The 20141-nt window shown below is 42.1% G+C and overlaps 1 protein-coding gene across 1 annotated transcript; it reads right to left on the reverse strand.

Moving 5' to 3' along the window:
• Window positions 1–802: 802 nt before the first annotated feature.
• On the reverse strand, window positions 803–20032 carry mcmdc2 (minichromosome maintenance domain containing 2). Its single transcript, XM_007886819.2, has 14 exons — window positions 19926–20032; window positions 17351–17481; window positions 17126–17185; window positions 16088–16283; window positions 15302–15424; window positions 12191–12298; window positions 10299–10427; window positions 8991–9228; window positions 8020–8225; window positions 7392–7552; window positions 5503–5682; window positions 4252–4394; window positions 1804–1913; window positions 803–1095 (listed from the first exon to the last, which is right to left on the reverse strand). The coding sequence occupies exons 1-14, from the start codon at window positions 20023–20025 to the stop codon at window positions 929–931; spliced, it is 2052 nt and encodes a 683-aa protein (XP_007885010.1). The 5' UTR covers window positions 20026–20032; the 3' UTR covers window positions 803–928.
• Window positions 20033–20141: the final 109 nt, after the last annotated feature.

The following is a 20141-nucleotide window of genomic DNA, read 5'->3' on the forward strand; positions in this document are numbered from 1 at the left end:
TCTCAACCTACAGCTACTTTGCCCATGTTGGTCCCTACAGACAAGTCTACAGCATTTGCTGAATCTGTAGGCTACAACTCTGGCCGCTGGCCACTCATATAGTCAAACCTGTCGCTCATTGTGATGGGAGTCTGAATATTTGCAAAGCACTAAATGCAAATGAGCACAGGAGGTGCTGTTCCAAATTTTGCAACAGAACTTGAGGGTCAAAAGCTCACTCACGGAAATGAGTATTGCTTTAGTAAGCTGATGATTACTGTGCTTCCTTGTTACAGCTCTTGGGGATACTTGTCCCCAAATATGTTTTCCCTCCCAACAGCGAAACAAAATGAGGGCAGAAAGCATGCTGCTGACAAGCTTACAGAATGAACCAGGCCTGAAAACTGTACAAAGTTAACTTATTAATAGTTCCAATTCATCAAATTAGATGAGTTACAGAAAACCTATAAAACCACCTTCATACACCAATTACCTTTGAACAGCTCAAGACAATTCTTCACATCACACTTAACTATAAAGGTTTAGCATGCAGAATTAGACCAAAGGTTTGTCATTGTAAAGCAAGACAAACAGGATCACAGATGTAGCATTTACCCCATCGCTCACGAATACACGCCTTCACTGACTTCCTAACTAGGCAAGAATGTGGGGTGGCACATGCAAAGACTTGGTTTCTCCTCACATGATGATTAATTCGAATGTCAAATATTATACAAATACATTAAATCTTAAATAACATTCAAAATGAGCACAACAGATTTGAAACTAGATTTCACAACATTCTTATGTTATCTTTATATTACCTTTAAAATTTCAGTTACTTTGAGTAGAAGTGTTTGGGAATTAATGGTAAGTTTTAAAATTTCTGCTGAATAAAAAGTAACAATCTGAAAGAACTGTCAATAGAGTGCAGGCAAAACTTTTCAAATTATTCTTCAATTAAGTGCACCGACATCCCGGGAGCATATGTGGCACAGAATTGCAATAAGTGTTGATGAAACTGTGTCAGGTACAGGTCCCTCTGATTCAGACTGTGTTCATCAATCAGATCGAATGGAAACACAGCATTGGGAGCCACACACAGAACTGATGCCCCTGCGCAGATAGGATTATAAAAATTACAGTGTAAAAGGTGGTCATTTGGTCCATCAAACATACTGGTGAGAACTTAATTGAAGCTATGTACCCAAATTCCAAATCCTCTCTTGCCCCACGGTAATTTAAATTATTTCTCTTCAAATACCTAACCCAATTTTTAAACTGTTATGGTCATTAGTTTCAATTACCACTTGTACTCATGTACGATAATATTTCTTCCAAATTTCCCCTTAACTCAATCCACGATTGTGGGGACACTGCGCTGCGCAATTGACTGCCGCGTTTCACCCACAAAATATACAGTTAACTCACTTTACAGTATATTCTGGAAAGCGCTTTGAGACATCACAAAGACTTAATAAGGCGCTACATCAAATCCAAGGATTATTATTAACTCCTCTTCACACATCACCCACAAAATATATGGTCAATTCAGTTTATGGTACATTCTGTGAAGTGCTTTGAAACTTCTCAACAACGTGATGAGGTGCTACAACAAATACAAGGATTATTATCAGGATAATTATAACTCCCGATCACAATCCTGAGTTTGTTAGCTCCTTGTTAAGGGTTTGGATCATGCCATACTTCTGCTGCACTTTTGCAGCAGACAGGACATGCCTGAAGCTGTAAAAAGTGTTGTACCAGAACAATTACAATCCAGACTACGTTTCCTAAGCGTCAAGGACTCAGTCAGCTGCCTACCGTGCCGAGCTGTGATGGAAGTCTCGTATAACAGAATAGCAATGACAGCATCCTCCTGCAGCACTCGAGCTCTCAGGCTGAGCTTGGCGTGGGCTTCACACACAGACATTCTGGTCATGAGGATACAAACCATTTAAAGGTTGGAAAAAATTGAGACATTTTTATTTTTTTCAAAAAAACTAGTAATCTTTAAACTCCTCAGAGTCATGACTAATAATAAAATGAAAAAGTCAGATATTATCAACAGAGTGGTACAAAGTTGAAATTGACTCAGAGGCCAGGAATGTGCCATTTGAGCTCTTTTTTTCCCCCCAAGGCTGTTTCCAGAAAGTTTTTTTTTGCAAATGAATGGCTCCATTATAAGGAAGGATAGAAAAGTTGCAGCATAGATTCGCTAAATTGTTCATAGATATAAGTGTTTGCTCTAAAGCGCTAACTTTAGAGCTGAGGTAACGGGGCCAAATAGACTTTATTAAAATTAATGAAGGTTTAGCATAGGGTAATACATACAATTAGACTTGACAATATAATGTACAAAACACCTCACACTTGTATACTTATAGTCATGATTATTATTAATATAGCATATTTCACAGATACTAAAAGCACTTCACAGGTTACGGTAAAGTGTAGTGACTGTATTTTAATAATCCCAGTAGTAATCCTTGCATTTCACACAGCGCTTTTATCACGTTGAGACATCTCAAAGTGCTATGCTGTAAAGTGGATTGACTATTTTGTGGCCGAAACATGGCAGGCAGTTTGCGTACAGCAAGGTCCCACAAACAGCCATGGAATGAGTGACCAATTTTATTTGGGGGATTGTCAGCTAGGATATTGTGGAGTTCTGTAGCGTAGCGGTTAGTGTGCTCACTTCGCAAGAGAGAGGACCTGGGTTCTATTCCCGAGCCGGGCAAAACATTGGGCAAATTTCCTTACTCCACAAGCCTCTGTTCACCTAGCAGTAAGTAGGAACCTGGTTGTTAGTCAATTGGCGACTCACTTTCCCAGGGGTAATAATCCCTTAAAAAAAATTTGATCACTCATTCATAACCGTTTGTTCGACACTGCTGTGCGCAATTGGCTGCCGCGTGTCGCCCACAAAATATTCAGTCAATTCACTTTACAGTATATTCTGTGAAACACTTTGAGACGTTGAAGACGTGATAAGGTGCTATATCAAATGCAAAGATTATTATTATTATCGGGAAAAACTTGCTTTGCTTTTCGAACAGTGTCATGAGATTGTTAATCTCCACATGAACAGGCATCTTGGTTTAACATCTCATCCGAAGGATGGCACCTCTAACAATGGAACACACCACCAGCACTGCATTGAAGTGACACCCTAGACTGAGTTCAAAATCCTGACATGGGGCTTGAATGTACAAACTGCAAGAGTGGCTATATTCAAGTACAGGCTTGACTATAATAGTCAGTGCATGTTAATCACAAAGATAGGTCAAATTTTAACTTGGTAATGTTTTTGTGAGAAATGGAAGAATTGGATCATAATTTCACTATTCTTTTAACCCACTGCCACAATCTGCTGTACACCCAACCTCAGAATGACAGAATCTGCACCCCAGCTTTGCAAACGATTCTTAACGATTGAACTTAAAGTGCATTACCCCAACCCACAGGAACTTGATACCTATCTCTGGTCGTATCGAAGTGGACATCCAGTTGCCATCAGGATTCAAGTTACAAATCTTTTACGAATCCAGGTTGTGACGACTGTACTTTAGACCCCATCATGAACTTTCCATTTCTCTCACCCGTCTCTGTGGTTGTACTTAACATCACTACTTTAAAATTTTTATTAGAAGCTTTTACTGTATTAAAATAGCTGGCTACATTGACCAAGTCTTCCCTGTTTTGGGAAGGCCCATGGGTGGTGGACTCTGCACACCAGTTGTATTTCTCGAACCAAGATCCCAGCAGAAATGACTGGCTGACTGGCCGAGGTGAGAGGTTAGCAATCTTCCTCATACTGAATTATCTCGGGGTTATTTTATACCCAGTAGGGGGACTTGGGACATATGGATGTGAATGATGGATTATTTTGAGGGAGCTCTATTCACATTCAATAGTGTGCTGTCAAAATGATTGAACAATATCCTTGTCCTTTTAAAGTGACAGGTCTTTTAAACAAGGGAGGAATGAATGGTGTGGGCTATTTTATTTCCTCCTTCCCCTTACAATTCAAACAAGCTTCAAGTGGAAGTGAATTCATTCTCAGCTACTGACCTTGAGATTTTTTCAGATCAAATGAATCTTCAACGTTGTACATCTGTATGACTTTTAACACCTTTGAAGTGATTCCTTAATACCTTTAGTTTGATACAGTAATGTACCTTAATGTTAATGTACCGTAATTTCTTTAGTTTGATATAGTAATGTTACTAAAATATCACTAACTTATAACTTCCAACAAACAGTTCTTACAAGATCTTCACCGCAATGGGAGAAATTGTTGACCCACGCACAGGATCAGTTCGGACCCTTCGACTTGCTGTGTAATAACCTTGTATAAGCTTCTCAGCTTCTGGACTAAACTCAACCTGCTGTCCCCTGGCAAACCCGATGAGCTGATTAAACACAGACAAATAATTATTTTTTTAATAAAAAAAGATATAATCTATTCATTCAAAATACAGTTAGACGTGGACAACACTGGTGCAATGATAATAATTATACAATGCTGTAATTATTGCATTTAATGTAAAACAGCAACTTGCGTTTATACAGCACCCTTTATGTTGGATAATGTCTTGGAACAGGGTCAGATGCTAAGCAAGAGAGGAGGGGCAGGGACAGGTGTTTGTAGCTGTAGTTGAAGAGGTGGGTTTTTAGGTGAAATCTAAAGACAGATAAAGAGGTACAGCAGCATCTATAACACCTCCAAGTGCTTCACTAGTAAACACCGTCAAGTAACATCTTGTGTATGTTGCAGGCAATTAGCACACAGCAATATCCCACAAACAGCCATGGGGTGAATGAGCAACGTATCTGGAAGTTATTGCTGAGGACATCGGGAGACATGCTTTACATGTAGTAGTGTAACATCCATCTGAGCAGGCAGACGGGAACTCGATTTAACATTGCACTTGAAAAACAACAACTCTGACAATGCAGTGTTATCCTAGTCATAGGAACAGGAGTAGGCCATTCAGCCCCTCGGGCCCAGTCCATCATTCTATAAGATCATGGATGATCTGTACCTCAACTCCAGATACCCCATATCCCTTTAGAGTCCACAGTCAGTCTCGACTGTAAACTCAAAGTCCCATCGTGGACATTGAACCCACAAGCTGTAGAAGTGATTTTGCTATCATATAAGCCAGACTGTCCCTGGAATATATTGAATGCACACACAAGACCTTTTAAACCTATTTCCCTGAAAGTAATAATAACAATATCATAGAATCATAAAATTATACAACACAGAAGGAGGCCATTCGACCCATTGTGTCTGTGCCGACTCTTTGAAAAGAGCTATCCAAATCAATCCCACTCCCCCGCGCTCTCCACAATATTACAGTAATGGTCGTGGAGATCTAACAATGGGCCTGAATATCAGACAATTTTGCTCTTAGCCTTTTTCTGATTGTGGTAGCAGATGAAAACCACACTCACAAGATTCATCCAGGTTATTTACTTGAAGGATTTTTATGCATTCAGGGAAAAGGGTTTTACCTCTTCAAAATCCTGTGCTGTGAGCTGCTGCACTGCTGGATAGTGAGGCTGGCCTGAGTTCATGGCTTCCCGCAGAATGTGCTGTACAAGAGGGAGAGGAGAGTGCGAGTTGGAGATTTCACTGCAGTAGATCAAAAGACCAAAGCCATCAACCAGTTTTGCTGGGACTGAGCCAACGTCCTGTGGTATGGAATAAGCACAGAAACAGTGTAAGGGTTTAGAACTAAATAAATAAATTCATCCCACCAAACAAATCTGCTAATGATATGTATAACAACTATTCACGACTTGATTGTAACCTCCTTGTCTGCAACTTCTAATCTCATCTGCATTTTGTTTTTAATACTTTCACAACTTAACTCAGAGAATGGATTTATTATTCAAAATATTTTTGGTGCCCACTAAGTCGAAGCTTTAACAGTAACTAATATTTTAATTGGCTCCTAATAAATTAAAAGACCTGTGAGCAAGAGGTAGGAAAAAAGGATGTGGTGAAGCATTTTATGGATTATGTATAGTGGGACTCTTCTGTTTCAGCCAAATTCCTAATGGGGAGGGTGGACAAGGAGTAGGAACTTTGTCAGACATCTTAATGGCAAGATATGCAGTTTTAGCTGAGTAGACTCCAGCAATATCTCAACGCACACTCTGGGGATCTCTGTAATATTTATAAATCCAAAATACAGTTTAGATTCACGAGTTTCTTTATTTAAAGCTTACACTTCCATTCTCTTCCACAATCTGCCCAGTCACTTTCCTAGAATGCTTTTATGCTTCCTTCTCATTGTCAACGTCCAATTGCCACATATCCAATTGCCACTTAACTCATTAAAGCAATATGCAACAATCTCCAACCATTTGCTGTTGCCAACCTGTGCCTAACACTCTCTGCAATTAGATAATAGGGAATGTTCCTCCAGAGAGAGTGTGCAGACACAAGGAAATTTCCATGTGTAACATATATATGTGGAATTCTTAATCTAGTTTGGATACTCTTAACCATTGTGATGGGTTTCCACATGTGCCAGAAACCTGGCTGACCAAAAATAAATGAGTCTAATCTGCAGTATTTCTTAATGGGATTCTTCAATAGGAATGGGCTGACTTCCCTGGCATTTTCCACAAACTTCCCCTCATCCAGATTTGTTCTCAAGAGCCAGAGAATGGGTCAAATTTCATTGTTGAATCAGCTAAGTAATGAGAGTTGAAGACTATAGGACTACAAAACAAGTCATGGTTCTTAGTATGAGAAACAATAGTCTAAGCAGAGAAAACAATTCTGTTTGCAAACTGTCTTTAAAAATGACAACTGTTGAGTGCATTTAGGTTTTTGTTCTGAGCATTAATATTTCACCTTTTTATACACTTAGAATTTTGTGTTTGTGGCACAGGCCCAGGGCTTCTCGCGGTGAGGGCTCTAACTATCACGCTACAGGGCTCCATGTAGAGTATCCCCAATCCCGGTTGGGCCAGCACATGTCCACACTATCACTCGGAGGGAAGGAGACTCAATCTTTCTCATCCATGCTCCCAGCTGCATTTACAGGAGCTCTTCCAGGAACAGATCATGTTCCAACTTGTGGTCTGGAAAAATCATGTACAGTGCAGAGGGATCTGCCAAAAGGGAAACACCTTATGTATTTGGAAAAAAACATGATACGCTCAGTAAGATTTTTTTTGGACCCAAATCAAATTTTAAGTGGAGGTAGATATGAATTTCCATCATTTGCCTACACAGTGATGCTAATGACAAGTTTTATACCTTTTTTTAAAAAAAAACTTTTAAAAAAAAGTCGGCCAAAAATATAAAAGTTTTTGAACGGAGGGTGATGTTGGAACACTGCAACTTGCTCAAACGCTGCAACTAGCACTAAATGATCATGACCTACCACCAAACCAAAGGCAGCATCTTCTCGCTGCATGGTTTTCTTTGGATATGCATCAGCATCAGATAAAGCCCAGAAATTGCACTCAATCGGAAAGGCCATCTGCTGATCTTCTCCAAACTTCTTCCCAGAGATGAATACTGTGGTGCTCCTTGTCTCTAAAACTGACGTACAAACAACAAACACAGAGTGAGCAGGTGGGCAGAAGGATATTCCATCAAAAAGGCACAAGAGGACTGAAATCATTTTGTCATCCTCAGCCTTAAAATGATAGTTTTCAAATTTTGGAAATGCTTAAAAATTCAATCTGAATTCAGAAGCAGTTTACTGAAGTTCTTAATCAAATGAGATAGATTTATTTTTAGGAAATCATATCTTGGGATGCAGTACATAGTTTGGGACATGACACGTGCATGCGACTGCTAGGATGGTGGGAGGAAAACTGGATGGACCTTGTTTTTCTTTCGTCCAGCAATTCTTATGTTCTTACGTTCTTAAAGCTTGAATTAAGAATTTTTAAAAATTCTTCCCGATTTTTGAATGTTAAATTAATTATCTTCAAACTCGAGACGGTGAGGGATTTGGGAGCCTCTGATTTATTGCAACGCGTGCAGCGGTGGAGAGCGAGTACCTGTCTGGAGCAGTTGCAATTTGTCTTTTTTGTGGGTGCAAAGCTCCCCGAGGTAACAGACTCCTCCCTTGGCGAGCAGGGCAGAGCCAGCCTGAACATTGGCAGTGCCAGTCCCGTGTTCATCTCTGGAGACTGTAGCAAAAATTTCGCAAGATGCCAAATGTCGCACTCCACGAGGCACCAGGCCCAGGCTATATGTTAAAAGCCTGCATTAAAATACATTAAAATGCACAAGTTAACACGGCACAGACTAAATTACACCTTCAAAACAGAATTGATAAATAAACAAACAACAACAATAATTGTCATTTATATGGTGCCTTTGATGTTAGGAGGAGGTTTCAAAGCACTTCATACTACTGACTGGGGAAAGGGGGAATTAGGTGGCTGAAAGAGCGATTGAACGATGAATAGTTCTGAAGGCAAGGAGGGAAAGCCCGAGGCAGAGTGGGTCAAGGATGGTTCCAGAGAGTTGAGGGTAGAATGGCTGAATGTTCATCCACTAATGGTGGGGCGGAACAAATCTTACTCTTACTGATGCACATGAAGCAGACCAGTGAGTATTGAGTGGAGGGTGTGTCTGGGCAATCAGGTGGCAGGGTGGGATGAGCTGTGGAGAGATGTGAGAGTGAGGATGAAGATTTTGAATTTGATCCGCTGGATGATGGGGAGCCAGTGGAGCCAAGCGGAGATAGGGGTGGTTGGTTCCCCTAACCTGGTGTGGGAGATGGAGACGGGTTTCAGAGTTCTAGATGGTCTACAACTTATGTCGGGAGGAGGTGGGGAGTCTGGCGAGCAGGGCATTAGAATAATCGAGTCTGGACGCGATGAGTCAGAAGCCCAGGATGGGGAGGTAGTGATAGAGTCAGAGGTGGGCGATGTTGTGGGGTGTTGGAAAGCCAAGTGAGCGAGAGCCCAACTGACGTACGTAAGTATGCTTTGAAACCTAATTAAATCAACGCAACAACAACCTGTCCACTACAACCGTATCACCCGTAACAACTAAAAGGTCCAGGTATTGCACTCTCTGTTTTTCTTTCTCACAGGTCTGCACCAAGCTGAGTAGCAGGCTGAATTTGAGAGTCTGGTAGGTGCCTGGAGGGACTATCTGTGGAGCAAAGATGTCAGCCAGGATGGCTGTGAATCTCCAGGGTGAAAAGGCAGTAGCAGACAGGAGGCACTTCAGGTTATCACTGATGGAAGTCGGGTCTTTAACAAGGCAAAAAGAAACACATTACCATTGTTACTAAATCAAGGTCAACAAATCTTAGTCTTACCAACGTGAAAGTCGTTTTACAAATGTAATTTTGTTGTAGTTGTTGTTACTGACATTAAGTACTGATAATGTCTGAATAGCTTTTATGCAATTCCCTTGTGTGTTTTTTTTTGCAGAGCAACAGACGTCTTCTTGCAGCACGTAAACAAAAGATTGAAAACGGATTCTAAAATTTGCATTCTACGCTCACATGTATTCTGCCCCCCCACCCAATCCTCTCTCCTGAACATATATAGATGTCCCAAGGCATTGGACAGTTAAGGGTTTGCACCAAGCTGGCAGTTGGAATCAAGGGTTTGGAGGGTAGGGGGATTGGGGGTAGGAGTGTGACTGAAGGCATGGTCAAAGAGGAAGGTCTTGAGATGGGCCTTGGAGGAGCTGAGGTAGGATTTGAGGCGAAGGGATTCGGGGATGGAGTTCCAGAGGATGGGGACAGAAAAGCTGAATTCCTGACCGCCAATGATGGAGCGGACAGGGCAGCAGGACATGGAACAGGTCAGTGCCCCGCCAAACAGAGGGAGCGGACAGGTTGGTATGGCATTAAGAACAACTCAAGAATATTAGATTGGTTTCAGAGCAGGTAATACACTGAGTTTCACAGCAAGCTGTGAAGGGTAGTCTGGGAGCAAGTATTTCTTCACACACAGAGGTAGTCAACAGCTGACGTAGTTACTAGGAAAAGGTGGTAGAGTTCAGGACTCTGGACTGCACTTTAAAAATACAGGTTCTGAAAGCATTGAGGTCAGGAGGGCCTTCTCCATCTAAACCTCTCTCATAGTCTCTCCCCCACATCAGATAGTAACTCGTTCCAGCTAATAATTAACTCCTTTGTAAAAGAACTGCTTCCTAGTGTCTGTTCTGAAATCTGCCCTCACAACCTTTAACCTTTGCCGTCTTGTCCTCCTTCATAGCCAAAAGTAGCATTCTGGGTTAGGCTTCTCAAGCCCATTTAGCATCCAACCAACATCTTTGGATACCACTCGAGAACTCAAATTTGCCTTACCTTTTAGTATGCAGGGCTGTATGCTGTTTGCTTCCACGCACAAAGTTACCTGTGAACCATTGTATATGTGAACTGGAATCCCAATTACACAGTATCTGTTTCCCATCTTCATTCTATTAGGAAGTTCATCTTTTTTTTGATTTAAAAGAAAGGATATTTTAAGAAAAAGAAATCCACACTTCCAGTACACTCTCACTCTCACTCTCACGGCTGCAGTCAGGTTATAATAATAATAATAAATAATCCTTGCATTGGATATAACGCCTTATCACGTCTTCGAAATGTCTCAAAGCGCTTCACAGAATATATTGTGAAGTGAATTGACTGTTTATTTTGTGGGCAAATCGCGGCAGCCAATTGCACACAGCAGTGTCCCACAAACAGTCATGGATTGATTGATTTTTAAGCGATCATTACCCCCGGAAAGCGATCCACCAATCAACAAGCATTTCGCCGTGCCAGGTATTGAACCCAGATCCTCTCGCTTGTTTAGCCACTAAACCACATGATTCCAAAAGGTTATTTTGCACAGGTGAAATAATGGGATGATGTGTTCAGCGGCCTTAAACAACCCCCGAGACAGAAGACTGTGATTTTGAGATTCTGTCTCGTCTGTCACTCGCTCTACCTCGTCTCAGTTGGGTGACTTTTTGCTGTTGTCAGCAGGACTCTGGGGTGGAGCAGTTTACAGTGGCATCAACTGTGCCATTTCAGGTGTTTAAAAAAAAGCTGCCCTGTCGTATTGTTTCATTCTCGAAAATGTTTGCTTATCATTGTCTTGTGCAGACGGTGCGATCAACATCACAATGAAGTATCCTTTGCTACCGGCGGGGAGCGGAGGGAGTGGGGAGGGAAGGGTGTGTGTGGGTGAGGGGGGTGGGGAGGTATGGGGGGGTGGGGAGGGATGAATGGGGAGCCTTCCTTCAGAAGAGTTGGATAAATAGTTGATTTAGGCGCTGACAGCATCAGCATCCAAGGCTGCACTCTCCACCTCTCAAAGCCAGTCAGGAACCTCAGTGTTCTGTTCAACCCTGAGCTGTCCTTTCTTCCCCACATCCGCGCCACAGCTGGCATTGCCTTCCACCACCTCCGGAACATCGCCAGACTATGGCACTACCTCACCCCTCACGCTGCTGAAACACTGGTCCACGCCTTTATCACCTCAAGGCTGGACTACGGGAACTCACTCCTCCGACCTACTATCCCCCTACTTACCTGCCCGTATCCTCTGTTTCTCTGGCTCTGGTCTGCTCCACATCCCCCGCCCTAACCGCTCTACCATCAGTGGCCGGGCTTTCAGCCTCTCAGCCCCTAGGCTCTGGAAGTCCATCCCCCAGTGGCTTTGTCTTGCTTCCTCCCTTTCTTCCTTCAAGGCCGGTCTCAAGACCTTTCTCTTCAACCGTGCCTTCAGCTCCCCTCTCGACTCTCTACCCCCTCCTCGCTCCCTCCCTTCCCTCCCCTCACCCTGACCATTTCCCCCCTGCTCGGGTCCCGAGCCAACTGTCCAGCGCCTTGGGATGTCCTCCCGACGTGAAAGGCGCTCTATAAATGCAATCTTGTTGTTGTTATTGATTTTGGTAGAAGTGTGTTTAAGACAGCTGGGAATAATGGCTCACTCATACATGGGAATAATAATAATATTAATAATGATAATAAACCTTGCAATTGATATTGCACTTTATCACGTTGTTGAGACGTCTCAAAGTCCTTCACCTAATATGCCATGAAGTGAATTGACTGTATATATATCTTTTAGCATTAATTTAGCATTATGCACAAACCCTATGCCAGCAGAGGCTCGAGTATATGAACATATAAACCCCAAATTAGGTGTTTCAACTAAACTACAGTGGAACTAAGATATCAGGTTATTATACGTAAAGCAGACTTACCTCTCAGAAAGACAGTGAAAGACTGATACCTGGAGCATGACCCACTGACTGCATTTCCCTTCAAAACACCAAGGGCAGATGGGTCAATCATCTCAATCAGCTGCTTGTCTTGTTGCCAGTATGTAAACAAACCAAAAAAAACACACAATGCTGTAATGGATGTATAACAATCACACTTTTGTTTCAAAGAGTTATCAAAAGTTATCTTTTAAAAAAATACAGCATTTCCTTGAGTTACTTGACAGTAACAGTTAATCCTCTTTCGAAAGAAGCAACTGGCAAATATTCTTCAGTGATCACCAGCTTGAGATGATGTGGCCCATTTTTAAGTTTAGAGTGTAAAGGGGTCAATTTGATAATAATAATATTTGCATTTGATATAGCGCTTTAACATGTCTCAAGACATTACAAAGCGCTTCGCAGAATACATTGTAAAATGAACTGACTGTATATTTTGTGGGCGAAACACGGCAGCCAATTGCGCACAGCAGTGTCCCACAAACAGTCGTGGATTGAGTAACCATCTTTTTTCCATTGCTTTGAAGGGATTATTATTCCCAGAAAGCGATCCACCAATCGACTAACAACCGGGTTCCGACTTACCACTAGGTAAATAGAGGCATGTGGAGTAAGGAAAGTTGCCTAAGGTTTCGCCCTCCCTGGAATCGAACCCAGATCCTCTCACTTGCGAGACGAGTGCTCTAATCAATACACCACAATGAAAATTTAAGGTACCGATGGGACACATCATATCAAATGTACCTAGGAGCTCTGGAGATAGACTCCACACCACTCCCTCCTCCCGATACCGTTTGAAATTCTCTTTTCAAACCGAATCTGCAGTAAAATGTTTATCCAGCTCCCTGCCGTTCAATTAATTGACTAGACATACTAATTTTTGGACAGACTCACACCCTTCATCCCAGTTGCAAAGTTACATTAATTACACATTGTGGTTGTGACATTAAGAAATTCAAGTACTATACATCACGCATTGTCTAGACTGGAACTGGAGAAACTACTTACAGAACTCGCCAAGCGTGGAGCAATACACTTAGGACTATTCAGACTCAAGCAGCTACAAACGCTTTGAAACTCACTGTTATTACGTGCCACTGATTTGTTCACTTGTCCTTCACTAATAGCCTTTAGTGAGTGACAGGAAAGCACAATAAAACACTTTGAACTCCACGGTAAATGGGGTTATTTTTAAGCGGATCACATTTGCAGTATTTTCATGTATTCCATCACACTGTACTTTTGAACAGCCAAATATGCATGTGTAATAATAATAAGAATCTTTGCATTTGATGTAGCTCCTTATCACATCGTTGAGACGTCTCAAAGCACTTCACAGAATATATTGTGAAGAGAGTTGACTGTGTATTTGGTGGGCGAAACACAGCAGTCAATTTCGCACAGCAGTGTCCCAAAACAGTACTTCAGTAAGGTATAATTTTTCTTAAAAGGACTTTAGCAAGTTTCTCTGATTTTAATAAAATTACGGCAAAGTTATCTTAAAAATCACAGACTTGACGTTCTTTTGCCCACCACGTGAGAAGCCCAGAAACAAGTGGGAAAAATAAGACAATGAATGTGCTGGTGTCAACCTGGAAAATTTGATATGGATCGTAGTAACTGAGAGACCAGCCCGAGCAATCAACAATCTGACACATCCCAAAACTTATAAAATTACAAATTAAATTATTACCTTACAAACTTAAAATTACCAGCAAAACAGCTTAGCCAGTTTGTTACCAAGATTTGATAGCCTGATTTCCAACCTTCAATTTTTATACTGCATTATAGAGGAATACTCCACAGTCCTGAATATTCTGATTGAAATTGAGTTATCTCACTGTCCTTTCACCTTCGGGACCTGGTCTTGAATTCCTTCCAGGGGTGGATTTGTAGTTTCCCTCCCAGCTTTAAGGGTCCTGTGGATGGTTGGATAGTGACTACTTAACTGCCAGCACAGCCCTTGTAGCAGAAAACTATCTGTATTACGGCATTAGGTACCAATTTCACTCAAACAGTCATTCACAAAAGATAACCAGAGAAATGGAAAAGCCTCACTAATCCAGTAGAGGGCCCTCTTCTCAGGCTGAGGCTGTGACATTTTGTATTTCCATTGTTTGGCAAAGTTTCACATTTCTACTGTTTGGTAAAGTTCATCAATGTTAGTGGTGTGCACTTATAATGGGGTTTCATACTTATAATGGGCACCGCTGTTAAGTGGAATTTAATAATAATAATCTTTGCATTCGATAAATAATAATAATAATGATAATAATCCTTGTATTTGATATAGTGCTTTTCACATCTTCTGGACGCCTCAAAGCGCTTCACGGAATATATTTTAAAGTGAATTGACTGTGTATTTTGTGGGCAAACTGTGGCAGCCAATTTCACACAGCAGGGTTCCACAAATCAGTCGTGGATTGAGTGACAAAATTTCGTTTTGAGGGATTATTGCTCCCAGAAAGCAATCTGCCAATCGACTAACAATTTACAGGAAAACAGGATTTTTCTGTTAAATAAGCATACTCTAACTTTACTGAAAGCGGAATTTCACCGCCCCCCCCCCCCCGCCCCTTCATTGTGAGGACTGAGTAAAGGGTTCTTTACTCTGCAGATCTTAGCTATAAGCGCTCTGGAAAGCTACCCTGAGGGTTGTTATATAAATGCAAGTTGTTATTGTTATATTTATCCTGGGATTACTTGCTTGTGAGAACGGGTGACTGAAATGGTACAGCATTCCATTTCCACATCCTTTAATGCGAGTGCAAATATTCTTCCAAAAAAAATACAGAAGTGGGAGGGGGAGAAAAAGAGGGAATGAAAATAGGAGCAGCACACAGGAAAAGCATGTCTGTAACTTTGGATTGGCACGGTTTCACTTCCTTGAGTTTTCAGCATTTTTAAGTGATGCATTTATAAGCTGATTGATGCAAACTCTTCATCTTATTGACCTCTTGAGCTGTTCTGGCCGTGTGTATATGGCAGTTATTTTTCACAGACCTAATTTACAACCGCCTCTCAACAATTTTTGCCGACCGACAGCACTTCATTTGCAATTAGGATGAGAGTAAAAGGAACCATACGCCTTACCACCCAGAACTCTGTATTTCAGGTCCTCCTTGAGTGGGGAATTGCACAACGCGCAAGTGAAGTCATTTCGCACTGTTGCAGACTCTGTTGCTCCTGGAGTGTGCACTCGAATGTACTTAAAGCCTAGGATAAATAACAACAACAGCAAATTACACTTGTGTAGCGCCTTTCACGTCACAAGGACGTCCTAAGGTGCTGGACAGTCAGGGAATTGGACCCGAGCCAGGGGCTGGGGATCAGGAAGGAGGGTAGGGATAGGAAGGTGATCGAAAGCACGGTAGAAGAGGAGGGTCTTGAGACAGGCCTTGAAGGAGGCAATGGAGGGGAAGGAGCGAGGTGAAGGGGCTGTGGGATGGAGTTCCAAAGGGTGGGGGCAGAGAGGCTGAAGGCCTGACCAAAGATGTTGAGTAATGATGTAAAGCACAAAGGATACATACTATTGTATTAATATAATAATAATGAAAATAATCCTTGCATGTGCCCTATCAACGTTGCAACATCAAAGCGTCTTATAAGATTTAGGGCGTGGAGTGTCGTGAGTGTGTATTTTTGTAGGTGATAATTAAAATTAGACTTAATTATCAAATTATTCTAATTTAACAAAACTGTACACTGAATAGAAACTCCAGTTAGAATCCCCATCAACCCAAGTCTTGAGGCGTTGCAACAATGTGATAAAGCGCTTTGTAAAATACAAGGATAATTATTATTATTATTAAATTGCATCCGATCAGATCTTAAAAGTAAATTATCCTTGAAATTGGATTCCAGGCTGTATTTTTTTACCTGTAGAAAAGGGGCAGCACAACTCGGAACAAAGGAATCTTGCGCCTTGAGTGTACTTTGTTACAGTTGTTATTGCAGTCACCAGCCCTTCAATCAGGTAGTATCTCAGAGGCTGGTAGCCACGGGGAAAGCGACAGAGGTTAAGTGAATAATAGGGCAGTGGGGGCAGGTGCGTCAGCTTCAGCACGACATTGACCTTAGAGAAAAGCAGAATGAAGTTAGCAGTGGACAAGTTACTTCCTGCAATTTGCACGATTGTAAGGAATGTTGCAGCTTTGCTTAATTAATTTTGAAGCTAGTGTAGGAGTGTAGAAACTCCTGCGCCCAAAGGCCTCATGATCTTAGACTTAAGACCATTGTCTTAAAATGTAAGATCGCGCAAAACTTTGGAAAACAGTCTCAAATCCGGTCTTAATTCAGACATCGGTTTTCCGCAGTACTTTTGAAGTAATGCAACTCATTGACACCCCATGTTCTGGGCTGAGCAAGTATAAAAGATCTGCTTGTATGGCTGAATCCTGTTCATCACTGAATAGAATTGATGAACAAGATTCAGCCATACAAGCAGATCTTTTATACAATAATAATCCTTGCATTTGATATAACGCCTTATCACGTCGTTGAGACCTTTCAAAACGCTTCACAGAATAATAATAATAATAATAATCCTTGCATTTGATATAGCGCTTTTCATGTCTTCTAGACTTCTCAAAGCGCTTCACAGAATATGTAAAGTGAATTAACCGTATATTTGTGGGCAAAACACGGTAGCCAATTGCGCACAGCAGTGTCCCATGAGTAATCGTGGATTGAGTGACCAAATTATTATCATTTTATTTTTTTGAAGGGATTATTACCCCTGAAAGAGATCCGCCAATCAACTAACAACCGGGTTCCTACTTACTGCTCGGAAAACAGAGGAGTGTGGAGTAAGGAAACTTGCCGAAGGTTTCGCCCTACAAGGCATCGAACCCGGGTCCTCTCTTTTTTTTACCAATACTAAGAGGTGGCTGGTATTTTTGCTCCTTATCTACCTACCTGACTCTCTGTTTCTAACTGTTGAATTAATGACAGTGTCTTGATGGATATAAAGCAAACCTGCAATGACATGCGTGTCAGAAGTCAGAAACATCTCAATACAATTCTGGATTTTTTTCTTTTAAAGTATCATTAATTACGAATATTAAAATAAAATCACAGGGTACGTCAGATTGACAGAGGCGGCATTGCTGGGATGTTTTTTTTTGCAGGTGCAGTACTCACAGATTGAAACAACTTTGCAGCCAATACAGGGTCATGTATCACACAGTTTCCAAGCTTTGCATCCAATTCTGTTAGGTCAGATGGATTCACACAAATGTAGAAGTGATAAACGGCATGGCACTGTTTGGAATCTGTAAAATGTGATACACAATTTACATTCATGTTGTGCTTCTCACGTTGGGAGAACGTCTCGAAGAGCTTCACATCTCTGGTTAGGTACCGTGCCAGGAGCGTAGGGCCAAGATCTGAAGAGATTGGGGAGGGAGGGGAAAGATGACCGACAGCACAGTCAAAGTGGTAAGTTTTGAGGTGGGCTTTGAAGGTGCCTGAGAGGGAGGGAGGGAGGGAGGGAGGGGGTCGAGTCAGCAGGGACTCCATCTGGAATGGAATTCCAGAGTTCCAACACGTTTCAAGCTAAATGTTTCCAAACATGGCACTGCTAAAGATGGTTGAGAGTGAATCCAGAAACAAGCTTCCTTTAGGAAGGAATGTGGGAATGTGAGATAGGGAACTTTCACAGTTGGCTATAGTCGATGCAGAATCAATGAGGAACACAGGAACAGGAGTAAGCCATTCAGCCCCTCGAGCCTGTTTTGCCATTCTGTTAGATGATGGCTGATCTGTACCTCAACTCCCTTTACCCACTTTTGCTCCAGAAAAAATCTATCCACCTCAGTCTTGAACATTTTAATCGAAAGTTGAGATGTTTAAAAGGGGGGAAATAAATACTTGAGAAGTACAATACAATACACTTTAATAATAATAATAATCCTTGCATTTGATATAGTGCTTTTCACGTCTTCTAGACGTCTCAAAGCACTTCACAGAATGGACTGTAAAGTGAATTGACAGCCAATTGCACACAGCAGTGTCCCACAAACAGTTGTGGATTGAAGTGACAAATTTTTTTTTGAGGGATTATTATCAGGCGTTTGGGGTAAGGAAACTTGCCCAAGGTTTCGCCCTGCTGGGAATCAAACCCAGGTCTCTCGCTTGCAAAGCGAGTGCTCTAACCACTGAGCTACAGGACTTTACATTCATATAGCAAAGCGCTTAAAGTAAAGGGCATTCAAGGAAATGTCGAGAATAGACCAGGGGGAAACAGGATGAGAGAAATAGAGAGCTGCAACAAACTTAAATTAAAAAAAAACCCTGATCTCACTTTCGTAGGCCAGGCAAGGGAAGCATTTTATAATAATAATAATAATCCCTGCATTTGATAAAGCGCCTTATCACGTCATTGAGACGTCTCAAAGCGCTTCACAGAATATACTGCAAATTTGAGTTGACTGTATATTTTGTATATTTTACTCTGAAGTCTCCCCTTTTATCTATCTATCTATCTATCTATCTATCTATCTATCTATCTATCTATCTATCTATCTATCTATCTATCTATCTATCTATCTATCTATCTATCTATCTATCTATCTATCTATCTATCTATCTATCTATCTATCTATCTATCTATCTATCTATCTATCTATCTATCTATCTATCTATCTATCTATCTATCTATCTATCTATCTATCTATCTATCTATCTATCTATCTATCTATCTATCTATTTATTATTATTATTATTAGTCCTTTTGGTACACATTATTTTAAAGGAAGAGAAAAAAAACACCTGGAGAACAAGATCATCAATTCATGAAGGCAGAGGGGTTGTAGTGGATGGTACAGGCGAGGGGAGATAGTAGAGACAGTGTAGGGGAGACAGGCAGAGAGGAGAGAGAGGGGGATACAGAGGACAACAACAACCACAAAATTATGTTTGTAAAGCACCTTTCATGTCGGGAGGATGTCTCAAGGGGCTGGACAGTCAGTGTTTTGGACGCGAGCTGGGGGTCAGGATCGGGGAGGGTGTAGGGCAGGGGGGAAGGAGGGTGGTCCAAAGCACGGTTGAAGAGGAGGGTCTTGAGATGGGCCTTGAAGGAGGCAAAGGAGGGGGAGAGGCGGAGGGACTGCGGGATGGAGTGCAGGCAGTGAATGTACAGGATTGTACAGGCAGAGTGGAGAGAGTGGGATACAGAGGACAGTACAGACTGTAAAGGCTAAGGGCAAAGGGGATGTAGAGGGTGGTACAGGAGAGCGGGAGATAGAGGACAGTACAGGCAGAGAGTACACAGGACTGTACGGGCAGAGAGTACACAGGTCAGTACAGGCAGAGAGTACACAGGACTGTACGGGCAGAGAGTACACAGGACTGTACAGGCAGAGAGTACACAGGTCAGTACAGGCAGAGAGTACACAGGTCAGTACGGGCAGAGAGTACACAGGACAGTACAGGCAGAGAGTACACAGGACAGTACGGGCAGAGAGTACACAGGACAGTACGGGCAGAGAGTACACAGGTCAGTACAGGCAGAGAGTACACAGGTCAGTACGGGCAGAGAGTACACAGGACAGTACAGGCAGAGAGTACACAGGACAGTACGGGCAGAGAGTACACAGGACAGTACGGGCAGAGAGTACACAGGACAGTACGGGCAGAGAGTACACAGGACAGTACAGGCAGAGAGTACACAGGACAGTAGAGGAGAAGTTATCTGTTGTTGCTGGGGTCAGATTACCGTTGTAGAGGGCACAGTCAGCGATAAACTTGTGCAGAGACCCGGAGCTGTCCAGGTAGAGCAGAGCCACCTCCCTGAGAGCCAACTCCTCACAGGACATGTCCCCGACCCCAACCCCGACCCCAGCCATAACCTCAACCCCAACCCCAACCTGAACCCCCGACCCCAGCCGCAGCCCCCAACCCCTGACCCCAACCCCTGACCCCAACCCCCGAC

Source organism: Callorhinchus milii, unplaced genomic scaffold (assembly GCF_018977255.1).
Source record: "Callorhinchus milii isolate IMCB2004 unplaced genomic scaffold, IMCB_Cmil_1.0 Scaffold2, whole genome shotgun sequence".
Classification (NCBI taxonomy): domain Eukaryota; kingdom Metazoa; phylum Chordata; class Chondrichthyes; order Chimaeriformes; family Callorhinchidae; genus Callorhinchus; species Callorhinchus milii.